The 22,444-nt window shown below is 53.2% G+C and overlaps 1 protein-coding gene across 2 annotated transcripts in view; it reads right to left on the bottom strand.

Moving 5' to 3' along the window:
• SNX29 (sorting nexin 29) overlaps positions 1-22,444 on the bottom strand; it is a 534,000-nt gene that overhangs the window by 49,709 nt on the left and 461,847 nt on the right. For both annotated transcript variants that reach the window (XM_072753833.1, XM_072753832.1), the window contains exon 20: positions 7,681-7,820. In XM_072753833.1, coding sequence (XP_072609934.1) covers positions 7,681-7,820 — 140 coding nt within the window. The remainder of the gene's footprint in view (positions 1-7,680; positions 7,821-22,444) is intronic.

Raw genomic sequence — 22,444 nt, forward strand, 5'->3', positions numbered from 1 at the left:
AACCCCCTGTTCTTTGGCTACAGTAAAAAGAACATCTTTTCTGCCTATCAAAACTCTGCATATCGAATTGCCATAAGAGGGTGGGATTTAGTGACATCTATCAATATTTTTAAATGCACCTGCCCTCTGAGCCAGAAGGGCTTCTAAAAATCAATCCTACGGACCTAGGTGTCAAAATGTATACCTACTGCAACATTCCTGGCAACACTGTTTGATGGAGAAAAATCTGGAAGCCTCTTAAATGTTCCAAGAGAGCAAGGGTAGATAGAATAGGTTATGAAACAGACATTGCAGTGGATACTGTGTGGCTTTCACCAGGAACTAGCCAGCTTTAGTCAATGAAAAAGGCAAACTACAGAACACAGTCGAGTCTGGCTTTGACTTACATAAGTATTAATGATTTCTATAGGATTACATAAGCAGCTTGACAGTGATCACGGGGGTCGGGGGGTGGTGAGGGCACAATACTCAGTAGAGTGACATTTCCTTCTTAATCTCCTATCTTTTTGTAGGGTTTCATTTTTTTTTTTTAATACCTTAAGTTTATCACTTCCTCCAAAACGTCTGCTCCCCAGACTCTTCTTCCCCCGTGCTTCCTTTCTGCTGGTAAAAATAGTTACACCCGTACATGCTTACTATGGGCGAGGCGCTATTCTAAGGGCCTAACATATAGGCCCTCACAGAACCCTCAGGCCCCCCATGAGGTAGATGCCACTAACACCTCCACTGTACAGGTGAAGACACTGAGGCCCGGGAGAGCTTGTGACTTGCTCAAGCCCATGCAGACCATCAGCTGCAGAGCTGGGATACAAACTCAGCAGTGACACATAATGAGGCACTCTGCAAGCTCTGAATGAATGAATGAATGAATGAATGAATGAATGAGTGAATGAATGACATGAGGCCTTATAATATCATGTCCCACACACATGCTGGCCCCCAAGACCAGGTCCAAGTCTCAGTCATCTGGGTAATACTCCTGACAACCTCTCTACCAGCCCAGGGGCCTGCACAGAGTCGGTGCTCAATAAATGTGTACTGACTTGGGGCATCTCCATCTCCGCCTGGCCTGGCAGGATGCTGGGCATATTATAAAGTACCCTCATGCCGCACAGTCAGCCCTCAAACACATCGGGGGTCAGTCACTCCTCTCCTGCCCTTCTCATCACCTTGGCCAAGATGCCAACTCCTACCTGGAGCCTCTGAAAGCCTCCCCACCCGCCCCTCTCCAATTTCACTCTCTATCCCACATCCAGAGTGAAGTTTTAAAAATGCAAACTAGGTCATTATCACCCTCCTGCTCCAAACCATTCAATGGCTTCCCAACTCTTTTAGAATAAAGCCCAAAGTCCCTGTTATGCCCCTCCCTCCCTGCCCCCTTCCACCCCCAGGCCTCATAGGATCTGGCTCTAGGTGAGCTCTCCAGCCTCACTCCCTTGTACTCTCTGTTCTGGCCACTCTGGCCTTAATCTGACACACCAGCTTTCCTCCTGTCCCAGGACCTTTGCACTTACTCTTCCCTCTAACTGCACACCCTTCCCCCAGAAGTTTGCAAGATCATCCCTCAGAGAAGCCGGTGAGGTCCTGATCATCTGATGGAAAACACCGCCGTGTGACTCCAGCCTCTGACTCTGCATTAACTTTCTTCAAAGATCATATTTGGCAGCATGTATATTTATCTTTTTTTTTTAACCTACTCCATAAAGGCAGAGGTTTCTTTCTTTTTATTTTCTTAATCTGTCTTCTGTTTTGCTCTCTACTATAACCCCAGTGCTTACTGAGTGAGTACTTAGTAGGTACTCTGTTTCAGTGACTGGATGAAAATGTTTGCTGACTGCAAGCATTCATTGAGGGGGACGTTCTATGCATCCACTCAAGCAGAGTGTCTGTCCTAGAAGTATCCCAGCATCTCCCACTTCTTCTGGAACCTGTTAATGCTGTACCATCCTCTCCCTGCTCCCTCTTCTCCTTCTCCTGTGAAAGTGACCTCTCCCTGCTCCCCACCAGACAGAAAGAGATGGCAGGTGGAACACGATTACTGAGTGGTGGGATGTCTGCAGGACAGAGAGGCCATCTCAGTAGTAGAGAAGAGTAGCTGGTGCCCCTGTCACTTTCAAACAGAGGGACCCATTCCCATCTGTTTGGGCCGGAGCTCTGGAGGATCTGGAGGGCCAGCACCTCCTCCACATCTCTTAACAGCAGGCCCGGAAGTCACTTGGCTGGGCTGGAGGTGATTAGATGGCATTTAATGATCATCTCCCCAGGCGAGCGACACATCAGCAGGTTCCCCAGGGCAGGCCCGGAGTCACTGTCCGGAGCGCGCAAGTCCCCAGCAGGAGAAGGAGGGATGGAGACGCTGGCTTTAGGAATAATTCAGAACAACTCTGGGCAAATCACTTAAATTTTCTGGGCCTCTAGTTTTTCACTCGTAGGGACAGATGGATGTTTGGCTGAATGAAGAGACAAAAAGAGAACTGTCCATGGGGTTTTCATAAGGATTCTCTCCTCTTTCTCACGAGTCTCATGATTAACAGCAGCCATCACAGAGAAGACACTGTGCTGGGCTGTCTCACCTGCCCTCATTTAATACCCTAACTGATCAGTGGCCCTGGTACTGCTACTCTTCCCCTTTTACACTTTATAACACGAGACACAGAGGCCAAATCCTTGCCCAGGGTCACCTTCCTCCTCAGTGGTAGAGCTGGGGAGTATCGCGGATTCCAAATTCCCCATCCTTTCTATTTGGCTACCAGGGATCTCAAACTCACCTGCCTTTGAGGGCCTGGTAGCTGATGTACATCAGTGAAGCAAGCCGAAGGGAGATGCAAGACAGGGTGGTCAGAAAGGCACCAAGCTGGGGCATGCTCATCTCATCATTGGTCACTCACATTTATATTTTACTTTTTAAAGCGAGGTCCACACCTAGCCAGTCTGCTGAGTCTGGCCACATGTTAGAGATTTCTCGAATAGGGTCTGTACTCCTTTCTGGCACCCGGACCATGCTGAGGACTCTTGAGCTTGGAAGGTTGGGGTTAGTCCGCGAACGCAGTGTGAGTTAAAAGTCCCCGGGAAGGAGCTAAGTGATTTCTGTTAGTGGCAACTTGCAAAGTGAAAGCTCTCAACTTAGGATGCGGGTTCTCCCTGGTGCACAGGCTGGGGGCAAATCATCCCTGAGCTAAACCTCTGCCCACAGGGAGAACACGGCACCTCCAATTTCAGCAAAAAATACATCCAGCAGCTTTAAGAGTAAATGCAGCAGCAGATGGGGGTGGAGGGGCAGTGCAAACATCGACCACATCTTTTTGTTTGTTTGTTTTGTATCTTGTCTTTCCATTTTATTTATTTAAAAAAATTTTTTTATTGGAATTCAATTTGCCAACATATAGCATAACACCCAGTGCTCATCCCGCCAAGTGCCCCATCTTCTGCTGCAAATTCAGTGGGGAATTTGTGCTGTGACCTACATTACCCCAGCCCCTGCCCCCATAACTTCCTCTCCCCTTCAAGAACAGCAGAACACGATGTATTTCCCAAGGATGAATTACGGCGTAGAAAACATTTTAATAATGTGCTAAATGACAGCACAACAAATCATTGAAGCCTTCACCGACTTGTGGTCCAGTTCCGCGGAATGAATTCTTAGATGCCAAGCCTTTCTCATTAACACGCTTTCAAAAGAGCACCTGACACCCCCCACCCCCCAGGGTCTGCTAATATCTGCCCTGCGCCACGTCTTGGCACCCACCTTTCCCTGAAATGCTGGGAGGATGCGAACATTGGGCTCCCAAGGAGGAGGCTGTTGGGGAGCACTCTTCATCGGCTCCCAATTTTGGGGACATACTAAGTCCCCACCTGACGTGCAGAGTTCAAAATGGAGAAGAAATGGCCTGCGTCCTACTGTCCTGCTGTCAAACTCGGATGGCTGCGGGCATTACCAAGGAAGGCAGTGGGAGGCAGGGAGATTGGGAGAATGAATTCAATCAGCTGATTCTTTGACTCTCAGGTTGTGCAGGTGTGCAGAATGCCTGGAAGTCATGGTGCCCCTTGCAAAACAGAGTGAAATACTGACACATTGAGAGAGAGAGAAAAAAAAAACAAGCCAGAAATGTGCATGCAAAAGCAGGTCCTATTGGATATGGATTCCAGGCTGCAGAAGCCCCAAGGTTTTAAGGAAGATGGATGAAGGAAAATGAGCAAATTCTACCCACTTGCTTTGATTCCCCTGCCCACCTTCCCTCTCCTGCCCCAGGCTGGCAGGCACCACCTTTAGGAAGTTCAACAGTGGGCCAGCTCATAGAAGAGTCTGGTGTCCCATCCCGCCTATATGGAGAAGCCATCTGAGCGGTGGGTGAGACGCAGCAAAGTCAAGCTTCTAGTGGGGGCCACACAGGTAATGCAGGGGAGTGTGTGAGAAAACAGCCAGACGCCAACTGCAAATGGCTGGGAAAGCTCGCTCAGAGTCCAGAAGACCACAGGAGTGGGGGGTCCCAGTGAGGGCAGGGCAGTGCTGTCCGACGGCAGCCAAGTGTGGCTGAGTGAGAGGGGATGGGTGCTCATTGGCCCCCACTGCTGCCACAGAACACCAGTGACTGGGTGGCTTAGGCAACAGACATTTATTTCCCACTCTGGCTCTGGAGGCTAAAAGTCCAAGATCACAGTGCTGGCAGATTTGGTTCCAGGTGAAGGCTCCCTTCTTGGCTTGTAGATGGCTGAGTTTCACTGTGTACTCACATGGCAGAGAGAGAGAGACAGAGAGAAAGAGAGACAGAGAGACAGGGAGGGAGAACTCTGGTGCCTCTTCCCCTCTTCTTATAAGGGCACTAATCCCATTACATCACCCTTGTAACTTCCTCTAAACTTAATGACTTCCCCAAAGCCCTATTTCCAAATACCATCAGATCAGGGTCAGGGCTTCCACACATAAATTTTGGGAGGACACAGTGTTCAGTCTGTAACAGGACATGACCCATTCTGATACTTGACTTTTTTTTTTTTTTGGACACTAATATTTTGATGTTGCCATCATTTCAATTAAGATAAATAAATAACAAGACCCCATCGGACTGGTCAAATAAAACAGGGCAGAGAGGCAGGCTCAATCCACAGGCTGCAGGTTTGTCCTGAAACACGGGATATGGCACCAAACAGCCTGGGCTCACCACATGCTGGCTGGGTAAACCTGGGGTCAGCAGGTAACCTCTCTGGGCCTCACCCTCCTCGGCAGCTTTGAGGAGAACCTTATGAAATTGCCATTTTACTGGCAACTTTCTAAGGTTCCACCTAATAGGTTCTCAGGAAGGAGAAACACTCAGCCAGTGCCTGTACCAAGTACTCAACAAATGGAAGGGGCCAGGCAGTGCCATCCTTAGTGAATACATCCACTCCTGGCCAGTAGCTAAAAGGGGTTTTTAGAATCCTGAATCAGCATTTGAAAGAACTGAGGGGGGGGGGGGGAGAGGAAAAAAAAAAAAAGAAAGAACTGAGGAAATCTGTCAAGGTTTATAGGAATAATTATGCTTTGTGAGGTTTATTTCCTTAGCCAAGAAAGATTTTTTTTTTTTTTAAACTAGAAATTTTTCAGGGTGAGCTTCTGAGCTGAAGGCCAGGCACGCTGTTTCCTGTGGGCACACGCAACTAGGAAATACCACGTGGAGATTCACCAGCAGCGACACACTGGGCCCCAGAATGAACCATCTGCAAACTCTGACCTGGAGTCCCACCTCACTCAAAGACAGAAGAGGACAGGGCAGCAGCATAATTTGGACTGCGAGGAAAGCCAAAGGGGAGAGTGGTTTAATCCCAACCGGGGTCTAGACTAGTGCTTACTCAGAAGTTTGGTGTCAATAGTCTGTCATCTGCCACAGACTCTTACTGAAATTCTTTGTTTTTTTTTTTTAAGCCTGTGGCATCAAACCCTACGTTCTCCATGCTAATCAGGCACAAAAGGTTTCTCCCTCAGCTCTGATGAATGGCAACCAGCCTGGCCGAGCTCGCCGCACACACTGAGATGCTCAGTGGATGCACCATTTCCACCAACCATCCCGCAGGCCGATGTTTACTCAGCCAGAGACCCCTGGGCTGCCCGGACCCAGCAGGAACGACACCAGCCTGCCTGTGAGCAGTCCTTCCTCCTTCTCAGACTCAGGCAGGCAGCCTTGCTTAGCCTCATGGTCTTAGGACCGACTCTCTAACTTGGTTTTGATCAGAAAATTTAGCTCAAATTCACAGGACCCAGTGACAGGTTAATTTCCAAGACGCGTGACAGCCAGAGGTCTGCCTTTCAGGGAACGGGAAGTCCCCCGCCCCGTGAACTCTTACAGCACTTGTGAAACAGCGGAGCCGAGGCCCTGGCATCACAAGGGAATGAAAGAAAAGTGCAGTTTTCCATCTGGAGCATTTGGGAAAAAAGGTGCCTTTTACCCGAGGCCAAATACAGACTTTGTCTTCTCACAAAAGCCCTGAAACAATCAGAAAAACAGATGCAAGCTGGCAGTTAGAGGGGCAGTCCAGCCAGTGGCTGGCTGGTTGGAAGTTCAACCCAGAAATGTGTGACCCAAAGGCACCCTCCCCACCAGACACAAGCGGAGTAAGCTCTGTGTCTGAAGCTAGAGCACCGCTGTTAATGAGGACAGTCCCCCAAACCCTCAGGGTACCGTCTTTGAGAACTAGACTGAAAAGAAACTCCTATTTTGCCCCAACACATCACGCAGACCCAGACCAATGCTTCTCAATTAACAAGTCCCAATCCCATTTTTGGGGATCCACAGGTTTGCCATATGAGAGTGTACTTCTTGTGTTTTCACACGATGCTAATGTTCTAGAAGTGATATAATTATGTTCTATAGCATATGAAAGCTCTACAAAAAACCAACTGCTGCTCCATCACCTCAGTCCCGATTTCAGGCTATAAATGGGTCAGGCTAATAACAGACTATATAGAACAGAGCAGACTCATCAGTGATTGAGTAGTGACATCAAGTGACGACCACCTGCCCCAAGGTGCTGCACAAATGTTCCCCGGCAATGTGACCGGGGAAGGGGCGGCAGGGAGTCAGCATGGAGACACACAGGCGCCACCCGCACGGGGCAAACAGAAAGAACGTGCCGCATGCCAATGTGAGCAAAGCTCCAGTTTCAGAAAAACAGCCACATCCATTGTGTTGACAGTTTTGAATTGTAATGATTTTGTAAGTGCTTGACATGTCAACAAACGCCTTTCATTTTCTTTTCACTTTTATGACATTCAAGAGTAAGAAATTGATACCTAATTTTAACTTAGCTCACACTTAAAGTATTTTCATATTTATGTTACTTCAGTCAGGAGCAGCGGGAGTCGGAGGATTTTTCCTTGCGTCCATTACCCGCTGAAGCAACAGTGATGGACCCATTTGGTTCTGGAACATTCTGCGAGCTGCAGGGAATATTAAGCTCTCCTGTGATCAGAAGGTATGAAGTAGAAAACCACATGGGCCTGCGCTTATTTGCAAATCTCAGCTCAATAACGCTCATCTGCAGACTTGCGGTCTCGAAGCCCTTTCAGAAGTCAGCAGCGTCGCGGCTCCAGCTCCGGAACACCTGGGCCCCAGCGTGTTGGGGACACATACACACATGTCGCGGGCCAACCTCGGAGGAGGGGACGGAGGAAGTGCGGGGCAGACGGCCCTTGTGAGCAGTACTTACACAAAGAAGGGCATCAGCTGCACGAGGGTCTCCTTCTTGGGGCTGGCGGCAAACTCGGGAGCCACCTGGATGACCTTGTTCATGACGCTGCGCAGGTAGTTCTGGAGCTGCTTCCTCCGCTCCTCCACAAACTTGGCATCCTGGGGAAACAGACACACGGGGGGTGCTCAGGTGTGCGCTCCTTGCCTGACCCAAAACCACCCACAGAAGATACAGTAATCAATCATCGCCAGGCAGACTGCTAAAGGGTACTGAGTGATCACCACATGCAAATGGTGCCTGAGGCTTTCCGTTGCAGTCACTCTGAGTAGCAGGGAGGATGCTCATGATGTTCTTACTAAGAGGGGCACAGTGGGTCCCTAAAACCACCCACAGTGCTTTCCCATGAATGAATGAAGTCTCAGCCACTGTGGCAATTCTGCATGGAGCATCTACAATGTGCCAAGTGCAGCGACGGGGTCTGGGGATTGAACAGCGAACACATATGCTCGCTGCTGGGTCGCTGGTGGAGGTTGCAGGCGGCATGGGACACACCAATAAACCCAGTGGCCACACAGCTCAGCGTCTAATTATGAATCACACTACCTTCCAGAGATGGTGCTTAATCTGCTAACATAGGAATTTTCCAAGATATGAGTCAGTCCTCACTATTTAAGAAAGGTTTCAGTGATAAACAAATAACACCTTCTCTTAAATAACTAGGATATGTGGCAGCAGGTGGCCGCGGCAGAGGCAGCACGGTTCCCACGGAGGGCACAGCACCTTGGGTCCATGCGGTCTCCACCCTCTCCAGGCTCCGGTGCTTCTGGCCCTCCGCACTCACACTTACCCCACCCCACCCCCCCACCCCCGCTCACTGCTCCACCCCTGTGTCTGCTTGGCCCTCAACAGCAGTGCAGGCCTCCCAAGGGTGCCTGGTGGGCACAGAACATGGACCTGTGTGATGGCCTGCTGTCTCCGTGTCGACACCCTTAATCGTGTTGAAATAAGGGGTCCCCACAGATCCTGCAGCCCATTGTGCTCATACACATCTGCATGGGGGGCCCTGGCCAGCATGGGTGGGGATGGGGGGCATGGGAAACTCTGAGAACCACGCTGGGTGAGGGAAGAGTAGAGAGAGGGCAGGCGGAGGAATGGAGTCATCCATCCTCACAAGAACACGAGAGGAGATGATGGACTCTGACTAATAGCACATGACAGATGAGCAAGTGGCGGCATGGAGGGGGTCTGGGGAGCCTGAGCAGGCACAAGGTCCCATAGGGGGAGCGGGGCACTCCTCCCTGCCCCGGGCCAGCACAGAGCCGACCCCAGGAGGGGCTCAGCGACAGTCCGCTGAACACCGCTGCACCCAGAGCCCACCCTGCGCTCAGGACAAGAGTCCCCACAAAGCCCAGCAGCCAAGGACCGGAATACGGCAGGGAGGTTCTTTCAATGTCGCCCGATTTAGCAAATAAAAATACAGGATGCTGGGTGATATGTGAATTTCAGATAAACAATGCGTAATTTCTCAGTATTCATAACTCAATATTCAATAATTCATGAGTCAATAATGTCTCCGTATTCGACTACGCACCACACAATGAAACCTTCCCATGCGGTATTTGGGATACACTTGAACTAGGAAATTATTCATCATTTATCTGAAATTCAAATTTCACCTTTTATTGCATCTGGCAGCCCTCCCGGAGCACCAGGTGGGAGGAAGGGTCACTGAGCTGCGGGGACTGGCAAGCCGCCACCCCCAGGCCCTCTCCAGGTCACAGCAAGGTCTTCTTGTCCAGAGCCACCCCTGCAGGAGCCACCCCATCGCAACCCTCCCTCCAGAGGGAGGGAGCACTGCACGCTGATGGGCCGCTCCAGCTCCAGGCGGGGCCTTGGGTCTCCCACAGCCTGGGATGGGGGCGCTGGGTGGGGAGAGCATCAGGTCCTCAGCACGAGCGGGAGCCGCTTGCACCGCATCCCTGGTCCGAACACCAGCTGCTGCCTTGCGGCCCCGAGCAGTGAGACGTTCGTCCTTCGAAGGTGGTTAAAGTGCTAGGTCAGTGCCAAATGGAGCTCGTGAGGCCTGAGTTTGGATCGGCACACAAGCCTGCGAGGCCCGCCTGGGGCTGCAGACGGACCACGAAGGAGCCCATGGGCCCCAGAGGGGCACACGCAGGTCCCCCCGTCTGTGCAGCAGGGATACTGGGCACACTCTGCAGCAACAAGCAGGGGCGGGAGATGGCTCCTCAGGCCACCTGCAGGAGGGCACCAGGATCCCAGGGAGTGGTGGGAGCATGCCACCCAGGTGTCAAAAACACTTTCCACTGGTCTCAGAGCCTGCTCTCACCCCAGTCCTGGGGACAGCTGTGACGGGGCAGAGGGGTCATCACCCTAGAAGAATCCCCTGTCCTTCAAAGGACTCATCCCTCCAGAGACTGGTGCCTGGAAGCCCGGCCTGCCCCTGAGAAAACCCAGCGCGGCGGCAATCTGAAGCTGACACGGGGGCAGGTTTTGGCGGAGCTTGTTCAGAATAAGCTGAGGTATTTGTGGAATCTTTACTCATGCTCTGCGCTCTGAGCTCTCCTCGCCTGGCCTGCTTACCACCCATCGGAAGCTCAGGAACGGGAAGGACCAGGCCTCCAGGCTCAGCATCAGGAGGCGGGCGAGCAGGGTCCCAGGACTTCAGCCCGGGCAGAGTCAGAGCTGCCCTCCATCCAGGAGTCACTCTCCAACTTACTGGAGAGAGAGCTACCATCCTCCACACCACAGGCTGCCCCAAACCAGAAATTCCACTTGGGGGTCAGCTCCAGCAGCCGCTGACCATGGGAAGAGACCCCTGCCTGGGACATCGCTCCCCTCGGGTCTCAGTCAGGTTTGGAGGCACCAACACCCCGAGTCCCCGCACAGATCGCAGTGGGGCAGGCAAGATCTCGGAACTACCTGTGGAAGACTGCATGGCTCCCTACGCCTGTCATTTCATCCTGACTTTGTTACAGAAACTTCAAAGTACGGCAAACAGCAGAGCAAAGCCTATCACAAACCCCCATAACCCTTTATCTAATAAGCCTTAACCCTTTTCTGTATTTGCTTCATCACTGCTACCTTTTTGCTGAGGTGTTTTAGAGGAAATTATAGTCATCACAACGTTTCACCGCGGGGTGCTTCGGCATGCTTCCTAAAACATGAAGAACATTCTCCTGTTTAACTGCAATACCATTAGTACCTCTAACGACGTGAATCAGGAATTGCTGGTGTTCTACACAGTCCGTGTTTAAACATTTCAGTTTTCAAATGTGCCTGCTGCTTCTGGAATTTTTTGAAAAAGGGGCTGTTGCACGTTCCGGGAGGAAGCTGATGGCTTCAGTGGACTGAACACAATGCTGTCCGAAACGGACTCCCCTGTCGGGGATCAGCTGGGTTCCCATCTACTGGTGAGGATGGTCCTACCTTTTCTGCCATGAGGTGCTAGTGGCTTGTATGGCCTAACACTAAAACCAGGATATTTGTGTATAAAATGCAGATTCCTGGCCTCCCTTGAAAACTGTGCAGCCCCGCCCTCATTAGCTACAAGCACAGTGCCACCACCCTCCCAGGCTGTCCCCTTGGTCCTATCCCTGCCTGGCCTCCTTGGGCCCCTTAAAACCATCCGAGATCACACCATGGGATGAACGCACCTGACGACATTCCCTCAGGCAGGTGGAGCGACCTGCGTTGCCATTTACCAGCTCTACCGTCAGGTGGCTAGACCACGGGGAGCCTCAGGCTTCTCATCCATAAAACGGGGATGAGGAAGGAGCCTACCTCATTCATGATAACCCAGGCTAAGCCCTTGGTGACCAACGCCGTCTGCCAGGCTGCGATAGAGGATGATTCGTGGACGCTCCACCAGGATGTTTCCCTCAAGGTGTTTCTATGTGGACGGCGTGGGGGCGGGGGTTGGGGGGTTGGGGGGAGTGTCGAGGCCGGGGAGGGGGGCAAGTGCTACGGGGCTGTGATCCACAGGTGCTCAGGGAGGCTTGGAGGAAGTTCACGTGAGGAACGGAGAGAGAGTTTCAATCAGAGGAAGTCGCTCCTGAAAGTACTGCTTCAGCATCTCAGGGAGGAAACACAGGGGCCCGTGGGCAGGGAACAGACGTGTCGAGGTGAGGGAAGAGCAAACGCAAAGGACAGAGGCAGAGGGCAGGCCCCAAGAGCTGGGCTCAGCCACCTGAGTGAGACAAGACGAGTGGCAGCCGGAGTCCGTCCTGCCCAGCCTCCCAGACCACGGGAGGAAGCCGGCGGCGGGGGCTGCAGGAGATACGTGGTCCTACTGCCCGGGGAAGCGGGCTACAGGCAGCCTCGGACACAGAGACCTCTCAAAATTCTGTCTGAGCTCAGAATTCTTCAGTGGCTCCCCAGGAACTCTATCCACCCCCCGACATGCATGTCTAAACTCTTAGCATGACTAACAGGGACCTGCACACTGTGGCCACAGCGCACCCTGCCAATGTCCGCCTCCCTGCCCTCCGCTCAGCACCCACCCAACACTGTCAACGTGTCTGCCCTCTCTGCCCATGTCACATGCACACTCTCCTGGGGCCTTCTGGCCTTTCCTGAACCATTCCCTTGGCCTGGAGGTCTCTGCTCTTGTGCCTCCACCTCCGAGAAGCCCTCCAGGATGTACCAGCTAACATCGCCCTGTTCTCTCTTCTTCATGGTCCTCACTGCTGCCTGGAATGGTCTTGCTGGCTCATCAGGTGCCTCTTGCTTCCCCACCTCCCCTAATCAATTCCAAGTCCCAGAGAGGCTGGGACATTATCTGTCTTGTTCTCCCCTGTACCACCAGAGCCTAGAGATGATGAGAAGCCCCATAAACACTTACTGCAAAAATGCATAATTGTGGGGCATGAATTCAGGGGAGGTAAGGCAGGCCACCAGGCAGAAGGGTTGGAAGGCTGTGGCAAAGTCCAATGGGAGAGGACAAAGACCTGTGAGGGGAGTGGGATGGAGGAAAGAAGGTTGGCCTCCAAATGGCCTCAGGCAGCAAGCAGAAGGCAGGTAGTAAGTACACGAAGACGGGGTCCTTCAGAGACCCTACTTGTCACACAGGGTGCCTGGGAGGGGACGGATGTCCTGTCGGAGCCTGCCCACAGGGTCGGGTCCAGCGCCGACAGGGCCAGGAGGTATTTCTGAGTTCACTGGTGGGGCCCCCGAGGCTGCAGCCTAATCGTGGCACAAGAAGTGGTGGCAGTGGATGAGAGCCCAGCTCCCAGAACCTGCCAGACCCATCTGGGGGCCGCTCCCAAGCCCTCACAGCCATGGCCCTGCCGTCATTCCCATGGCATTCCCATCACAATGCTGTCACTTAAGAGTCCAGAGCCATCAGTAGGGCTGGGGGTCAGTCCTTGCTTCAGAAAAAGAAACCAGGGCTGTATGGATGCAAGTATTTTCTTCCTTCCAGAAGAGGGTAATTTTGTTTTGAGCCTCAAGAAAATAAAGATGCCATCACATTCAGAACAGCAATTCTGAGGGGGCACCTGGGTGGGTCAGCTGGCTGAGCAGCCAACTCTTGATTTTGGCTCAGGTCATGATACGGAGCCAGGCTCCATGCTCAGTGAGGAGTCTGCTTGTCCCTCTGCCTCTATTCTTCTCCTTGCTCATATTTGCTCCTTAAAATAAGAATCTTAAAACAAAAACAAAAAGAGTAATTCTGAAAACGACGGAATGCTGTAAACCAGACCATGAGTGGCACTTCCTAGAACAGACGCTCGGCCCCATGGCAACCTGCCACGTCTGACACTGTCTCCCCGGGGCCACCCTTCCGGCAGTGGCCGAGGGGACTATAACTCACAGTTCCTTTCTAAGAACATCATGGTGCTGTATAAAGTGCATTAGGGGCCTGGCTTCATCAGGAGCAGTGAGTAGCTCAGGCCCCATTGAGAGACGGCTTCTCCAGAGTCAGCTGATCTGACACATGGTCCACTGGCTGGAGAATTCTGGACCATTGATTGGATGCCCAGGGAGCCCAGCACAAGGATTCTGCGGCCACGGGATCCCCTTCTATGTCCAATTCTGAGGAGCCCGTCCCACCTGTCCCATTTCTTCTCCCTGGGAACACAGGAGACAAGCTTCCCAGCATCCCTGTGGTGAGGCGAGAGCCACAGGCCAGGCTGGCGGACGCCAGAGGAGGCAACCAGGTCCAGGTCCAACCTTGCCAGAAAAAGGCGAAGAGCCTGCAACCCTCTCCTCTGGGAGTGTGGAGGCCACGTGGGACAGGGTAGAGCCACTTGCAAGGAAGCCACCCCATCTGCACTGGGCGTGACCTGAGCAGGAAGTTAACCTCTCTGCGCTGTGTCTTCAAAGGATGTACGTGGGGTAACAGGGTGGCCCCTGCCCTCAAGGAGCTCCGAGGCCGTAGGAGGAGACAGAAAGTGGAGACGTGAATATGTCGGGGGAAGCACTATGGGAGGGAGCAGCGTGGGCTGGACAGGACAAAGGGAGCTGGGCTGGCCGGGGTGGTAGCGGAAGGAAGGTCCCTCGGGAGGGGTGCCCTCGGGAGGGGTGCCCTCGGAGGCAAGACTGGAGGAGGGAGGGGGGCAGGCCTAGAGGCGGGGAGACCTGGGGCAGGCTGCTGCAGTCACCCAGCCAAGAGGTGCTGGTGGCGTGGCCCGGGCTGCCAACCTTGAGGGGAAGCAAGGGCACTCGAGTTCTCAGCCAGATGTTGGGGGTTGGACTCATTCGCTTGCTCATTCACTGATCCAGTCACTTACTGGTTCTTTCAACAGATGAGCCTCGGGGCCCCCTGGGAGCCACGCGGCCTGGGTCCTGACTTCCTGGAACTTCCGGTTGGGCTGGAGAAACTGTGAACAGCACGGTCAGGCCACGGAGCCCGGTGACAAAGGTGCGTGCGCGGCCCGCCAGGCGCCGGGGCTCCCCTGAAGCTGGCGGCCCCCACCGCCCCTCGCAGCAGCTGCACAGGGGCTGGTCCCTTAGCTGCGTGGCCCGGGGCCAAGCGCTGCTCCTCGCACTGCCTCACTGGGTTCTCAGGAGCCCCAGTGATTGGCGTTTGGGCTGAGGCGCCAGGGCTCCCGCGCTCCCCGCACCGCACCTGCCTCCTGGGCCTGTGCCTGCATCCCCTGCTCGGAGCGTTGGAGGGGAAGGCGCTGGTCCGGGAACAGCCAGGATGTGGGGATCCGACACGGGGACGGAGCTGGCGGGGGGCAGCAGCGGGCCTGCGGGGTCCCCGGCCAGAAGGCAGGCTCTCCCTCAGGGCTAAGGGTATTTTCTTTTTCTTTTTTTTTTTTTTTTACATATATATATTTTTCATTGGAGTTCAATTTGCCAACATATAGCATAACACCCAGTGCTCATCCCTCCAAGTGCCCCCCTCAGTGGGTATTTTCAAGCCGGAGAGCAACAGTCCGCGATTCCTCCCGTGACACGGAGAAGTCCCGACTCTTGAGTTCTGGAGGGCTCACTGTCCCTCTGTTTAGTCTTGGGGTACCGAACACCTGCCCACCCCCCTCCAGGGTGGGTCAGCTGGGAGGTGCTGGCGCGGGCCCGGCCGCCCTCCTGGCCGCGCTGCATACCGTGGGCTCCGGAGCTCACAGCTCGGGTGAGAAGCCTGAACAGAGTCTCCAGGGAGACGTTATGTAACAGAATTGCAAGGCCAGGAGAGAAAATCCCCGCGACTGCACTGCCAACACTCTCCATGGAGGCATCTGGGAGCAGTGAATTGTCGGGCAGGCAAGAGGGACCCTTGTGCGCTTCCCAAACGCCGCTGAGCCCCTCGTACAAGCTTCTGATGGGGTAATTCTGGCAAAGATGCACAAAGCATCTTCATTTGATTAACTCGGGGAAATAATAAAGGTGCGCACTTAGAAAGGAAACTAGTCCTAATCTTCAGGCTGAGAATGGGCTCCAAGTGGCCGTGAGCAGGGGGGTCCCAGGGCTCACACCAGAGCTGCACCACTGGATGAGTGACCTGGCTGGTCTAAACAAGTCTCATTTAACAAGCCTTTCTCCGGAGTGCTCACCAGCTGGAATGCACCAGATGTGAAGGGAAGAGGGAAGGAGAAGGCTGTATCTGGAGAGTTTGGGGAGGGGAGGGAGAGGAAGGCCGGGATGTGTCTCAAAGGCCCCCTTGGTGAGAATTTCACACCCTGTCTCTACAGAAAACCCCCGAGTTCAGGAGCCAGAGTCACTGTCCTTCTGAAAGGACAAGAGAAGTCCTGCTAATTACTTCACTCCAGCAGCTCAACCCTTTACCAAGCAAGTAGTCGGTAATCACCTGGGAAGGGCAGAGCCAGCCAAGAAACAGGTGTAACCCCATGGAGGTCATGGTCTTCCTCTCTGACATTCATGGAGCCCACGAGATAGTATAGGTTACATGTGTCATTCATGCAGCCAAGTAGCCAGTAGGCACCAGGGTACAGCTTCCCTTCACCATCCTCACTCCCCGGACACCAGGCTGCACCAGGACCCGTGGTGAGCAGGTGCCAGAGCAGGGCACCATGACGGCTGCCCTAGAGGTGGCCATCTAGAAGCTCTCCATTCTTCTAACAATGTTTATGGGATGCTGAGGACCCAGGTGACAAGTCACAGGCCAGTCACTCTCAGCCCAGGGGTAGACAATGGGCAGACGCATCATTAACAAAACTCTGCAGCAGAACATGAGAAGAGCTTCTCGTGGAAGTGGTGTTCCCTTCCAGCCAGGCTGGTGTGGGAGAGTTTGGGAAGCAGGAGGCACTACGGGCCTTGGTCCAGGGAGAAGGCACGGCGAGTAGGACTGCCAGGAAATTTGGGGGGCACTGGGATGGAGTGCACAGGCGGGTGGCAAGCAGGGCTGAGGGAGCCGGACGGAGGGGTGGATAGACTGAAGCAGGGGCTGAGCCAGGCTGTGGGGAGAGTCCCAGGTTAAGGCCAGAAGTCACTAGGAGCTGCTGAGGGGAGGGCAGGTGCACACACAGGAGTCAGGAACCTGGTCAGAGAAGATGTGGGAGGGGACAGTGTGATGCTCACCACCTCACATGGACCACTCCGACAGCTTCAGGTCAATTTATCACTTACTCCTTGTGGCCTCTGGTGGGGCTAGAATTACCACCCTACCTCACAGCTGGAGAAACAGGCCCAGAAGGATGAAGCCACTTGCTCGGCTCAGAAAGAGCAAGTGGCAGAGCGAGGATCTGAACCTGGATGGTGGGCTGTGGAGCTCTCATCTCCCTGGTCAGGCCATGCTGCCCCCAAGAGTGTTAACTTCTTAGTCCCATGGGGTGAGAAGGGGCCAGATCCGAAATAGACCCATTGTAAAAACGCTCTCGGCCTTCCAGGACAAACGTCACAGTGACTGGACAGGGATCTTCAGGACTCCTGTGCAAGGGGTCACCTTCAAGCTCTGCTCCCATCCACTTCCCAGGCAGAAACCCCCTGGGGCTTCGGGATCAATTTCAAGTTTCTTCTCATGGCAGCAAAGGCCGTTGTCACCCAGCTGCCTTGGGCCTGTGGGCTTCACCCTCTCACCTGGGCAGGGCTCCAGGCCCACATCCCCAGGGAGATGCTCTCAGCTCCATCCTCAGCCTTTGGTGTTGAACATAAGGGCTCCAAGAAGCCTCCCAGGACATTGGCTCCCTTTCCAGCCAGGAGCCCAGACCCAAGCACCCAGTGGCCTCACTTCATGACACACATGGAACTCTCTCCTCTGGGCTACAAGTCTCTCCAGGCAGGGACCAGTTTGGCTCACTCTCGTCTCCATCTGCAGGTTCCTGGCAGACGCTCCCAAGTGAGTGCTCACAGCCAGCATTTACCGAGCTGCTTCCAAGGGGCCCGAGCAATTCGTGCCCCACCCAATGCCCTCCATCTAGACCATCTCCACGTCCTCAGTGTGGCACCAAGGCCACCTTGCCCTGATTCCTCCCATCCTCTTCCATCCCATGTCTTCCACTGTCCTCCTCATTATTTGAGAGCCATGTGCACCTCCTGGGACGTGCCAAGCCTGCTTCTGTCTCTGAGCCTTTGCACTTGCTGCTTCGGTCTGGAATGCCCTCCTTCCAGATACCTGCTTGACTCACATCACTCACTATGTCCCCATCTCTGCCGGAAGTCCCTTCTGCTCAAAAAACAAACACTCTGGTCCCCTCTGCCTATCTGCCCCTATCCCTTTATTTTTCTATGGTGATGACCATCCATGTCCCTGGTGCCTGGTGACAGTATCTGGCATCTAGCAGGTGCTTGCTAAGTGTTTACTGGCTAAATAGAGTCCGCTGAACATTTTATCTGCCTATGCTGTTCCCTCCATGGTCCTTTCTGCTCCTCTCCTATTTCACAGTTAGGGAAACTGAGGCATGGAGACACTAAGGACTTTGCCTGAGCTCACAGAGCTAGTAAGTGAGCAGTCTGGAAGTGGAATCCAGGCCTATCTCACGGCTCAATCTAGGGGCCACACCCCAATCACTCGGCTGGGGTTTCTGAGTTCTTGTTAAAATGCAAATCTACTCCTGGAAGAGTAACCTGTTATCAACTCCCAGGCAGCGGCCATTAATGAAAGCTCCAACCCTAGGTTACCTGGAAGAACAGGTTCCTGGGCCCCGGTGGGGATGTCGCCAGATGCAACTGTATCCACGCGTAGAGGTTTCCCTGGCTCTACTATCCTAGGTTTCTGGATTCCCTTTTGGGTAAGCTCTGGTCTACCTCTTCTCCAGCCTGCATTTCTGAATGGATTTGTCCTGCAGATCCAGTTGGTTCTCAGAGAAGACCCCTCCGATCTACCTCCCATCCCCATCCTATCCCTGTCCTCCCATGGCACGTAGTTGGAATGAGCTCTAGGGGAAGGTGCTTGGCAAACCCTCCAAGACAACGGGCATGAGAAACAAGTGTCTAGACCTCTCCGATTATGAGGGGACACCAGACAGATCAATTTCCCCACCTCAAGCCTAGGGCCACCCAACACCACCTGTGCTCTGCTACAGGGGAGGGGTCCCAGGCTGGGAGGCTGGGAAAGCCAGGTCCCTCCTGAGTCTCCGTTCTCTCCTTGCAAAGGGAATGGGCAGGTCCAAGGACCCCTCAGATACCTTCCTGTGTGGACGTGTTAGAACCCTTGCTCTAGTTAGGCTGTAGCTCCTCCTGTCATTCCAAGAATCAAGACTAATTAAAGAAGAAAGAGACTTCCCCAGGTAATCTCATCCCACATAGTCTCACCAGTTGACAGGGCTTCTCCACAGCATGGCAGACAACGTACACCCAGCCACAAAAGGAAGCGACTCAGCTCGTGTGTTAAGGGAAAATGCACCCCAAAATCAGTAAGGCAAAGACCCGAAGAATCCTCTATTATTGCAGATCTTTCAATAATTCGGACTGCTATTGCGGCGGCCACCCTTAGAGATGAGAAAGCACAAACTTGAGTCCATCAGTCCATTACCTTCTTTGACCCTTAAATCTACCAGTGCCTTCTCATTATTTGGGTTATTGTGGTATTGGGGCCCAGGAGCCCCTTCTGTACTTAGTATCCATCCCACGTTATTATCGCCAGCTTACAGAGCAATCGGTCACCGCTGCTGTTGCCTGGGGAAGGGAGGACATGGAAGGCTGAGGGAGAATAAAGAGCCTGGGTCATCAGACTGTGGCTGATGCTGCAAAGCTTGTGGGGAGCACCGGGCCCAGGACGAGGTGGGGTTATCGCCATCATCATCACCTCTTACAAAGACAATGAAACTGAGGCCAGAGACGTCATTCATCATGTCCCAAGACAACAACTGGAAAGTAGTGGTACTGAGATTTGGACCCGGGTGTCCAACGCCAGAGCCCTGCTCCTAACCACTTGGCAGTATTTTCAACCAGGTTTACATAAAGGAGAAAGAAGAGCATCAGGTGTCAGAGGCAGGAAGCTGGGAGCTGGCAGAGCTTATCAGGCCTCGCAGCAGTGGTGCTCGAACAAGGCCTACAGGATTCCCTCCTTTCCAAAGCCATGCAAAACGTGGAAGGCTGGAATCTAACACCTGGACCTTCAGACCCAAACCATACCCCTGTCTCTGCACTAAATTGCTGACCTACCCTAAAGTGCCTCCTCTCTATTCAGTGTATGCAGAACTTGCGTGTGGAGAAGGCAAAGGAAACCATGATCCCTAACGGGTGACAGGAGCTCCCAAGAAACTACAAACATGCACACCGCAGATGCACACAGACCAGCCTCAAGGATAATCATCCCAGGTAACACCTCAGGGCTTACTACATGCTGCGATGGGTTAAGTCCTTTGTATCTATTATCTGGTTCACCCTCAAAATGAGCTTCTGAGGTAGGCTCTATTATGCACCCATCTCACAAATAAGGAATCAGAGGTGCAGGGGGAGGAGGCGCCGTGCCCACGCTCCTGGATCCGGTTGATTACATGGCCAGGCTTCAAACCAGGTCCTCTGACCCCATCAATAGTGTATCCTGCCACCCCACCCCCCACCACGGATAGGCCAGGGGGCTACGATATCCCCACTGCCTCCCCCGTGACATCTGAATTAGGAGTTTCTGCATGATGGGCAGGCGGATTCAGGGCTCTGTCAACAGCCCAAGACTGGGTGGAAGAAAAGGGCAGACTCCAAAAGGACCTCTCAGACCTGATCCTGTCCATGCTTCATTTATGGAAAAGGCCATAGGCTTGGTGCCCACATCAAATGCGAGCTCGCTCTTCCCCTTGTTCCCACCCACCTCGCCTACTCACACGGCTAAGGGGGTGCTGTGGTGAGCCCCACTGCTGGTGAGATCTTACTGTAAATGGGAGGGGCAGATGAGACCCGCCAGGGCTGGGCAGCTTGAGGGGAGTACAGGAGGTGCAGCTCGGAGGCTGTCAATCAGCACTCACATGCTACGGGGCCTGGCACCAAGTGTCAGAACAGAGAGCAAACCCTGACCCCACCTACAGTGAGGCGTACCTGCACCAGACCCTGACTGCAAATTCAGGAAAGAAAGCAATTCTCTCTTTCAGAAAAAGAACAGAAAACCCACACGGGCCCAAGCTACATCGATGCCCTCCTCCCAGAGGCTTCTCATAGCAACAGTAACAACGATAACTATGACACCTTTACTGTGGGCTTACTGTATGCCAAGCCTCAGCTGAAGCATCTACTTGCGTTATCTTACTAGGCCCCTGCAAGGGCTTTATGAACTGGACCCTCAAACCCCCACTGGGCAGATCTGAAAACTGAGGCTCCAAGAGACGAAGTGCCTTCTCTCTGTGACCCGCTGGTGAGGGACGGAGCTGGGATTCACAGCCAGCTGTGCCTGAGTTCAGCTCATAGCCAGGATGCTGTCCCTGCCTGTCAGGATCAATGTATCCACAACCACAGGAGACCTACAGCTTTGCTAAAAACAGAAATCCAAAACAAACTCATCCTACGGTTCGTACAGAGTGAACCAAACACCATCATTCTCAACACTCTCCCCCTGGCACAGTATCTGAGGTTGATAAATTCTCACCTTTCTTTTTATTTTTATTATTTTTTTTAAAGAATCTTTTTTTTTAATTTTTATTTATTTATGATAGTCACAGAGAGAGAGAGAGAGAGGCAGAGACATAGGCAGAGGGAGAAGCAGGCTCCATGCACCAGGAGCCCGACATGGGATTCGATCCCGGGTCTCCAGGATCACGCCCTGGGCCAAAGGCAGGCACCAAACCGCTGCGCCACCCAGGGATCCCAATTCTCACCTTTCTATCAACGGAACCCCTGTCTGTGGGAGGGTGAACTATGTACAGTGGCGTCACTGTTACTGTACGGTGGCCTGTCTCCTGCCCCCCACGATGCCAGGCGTGGGCTGGGCCCTTGGTAGGACACAGCAAATGAGCTCATGGTGGGCAAGCAGCAGGCTCTTCCGCAGCTAAAGCCTATAAGGGAGACTGCAGGCCCAACCGCTGGGGGCAGGGGGCAAGGCCAGTTCATGCATCGAATGGAAGAACTCAGAGGGGAAAGAAGGGCACTGCCCACACACAAAAATGCCTCTTCCAGGAATCACGAGCTTCGGCACCATCGGGGCCACAGGAACAGTAGCCACTGGAGGCTAGTGTGCATGGGGCCAGCCCGCCTAGATTTTCAAGTGAAATCTCACATTTTAAAATGCTGAAGGGTAATCATGAAGATACTTAAAGAGCAAGAGGATTACACAAAACACGAAGTGCAGGCCATGCAAAGCCACCAGCATGAGACACATGATCTCATTGGCTGTTCCTCGGCTCAGGGCACTCTCCTCAGATGCACAGCAGCCAACTTGCGGACCTGGGATTCTGTAGGCAAGGGCATGACGTATCCACGAGAGTCACTGAGAGCCACTCGGCTCCAACCACTGCTCAGCGGAAGGGTCGTGAGGGAGTCCTGAGCTAGCTCTGGACCACAGCTTCCTCAGCTGCAAGCTACAGGTATCAAGAGTGGCAGGGTCAGGGGATCATCGTGTGACCCAATGACATAATGACTGGAAAGCAAAAACTGGGGTTGCTTTCAGGACACAGCGGACGGGCGGACGCTCAACACACAATGGATTTCCTTTTTAGGATGGAGCTCAATTCAGCTTCCTTCTGCCTGTGAAACGGCTGTATGTTTGAGCAACGTGGCAGTATTTGGTCAAATTATAGAGAGTGGACTACATGAGCAAGCATTTCCATCCTGAGCACCTATCCCAGAGAAATGCTCACATAGGACCACAAGGGTCACAGACAGGCAGAGTCAGCACTGCAAGGTCCTGGAGTCAGGAGCCACTTGGTGGCCCCTCTGGGAGATGGGATGAGTGAGATGTGGCAGATGCACACCTGAAATTACAATCACCGGTTAT

The sequence above is a fragment of the Vulpes vulpes genome, chromosome 3 (genome assembly GCF_048418805.1).
Source record: "Vulpes vulpes isolate BD-2025 chromosome 3, VulVul3, whole genome shotgun sequence".
Lineage (NCBI taxonomy): Eukaryota > Metazoa > Chordata > Mammalia > Carnivora > Canidae > Vulpes > Vulpes vulpes.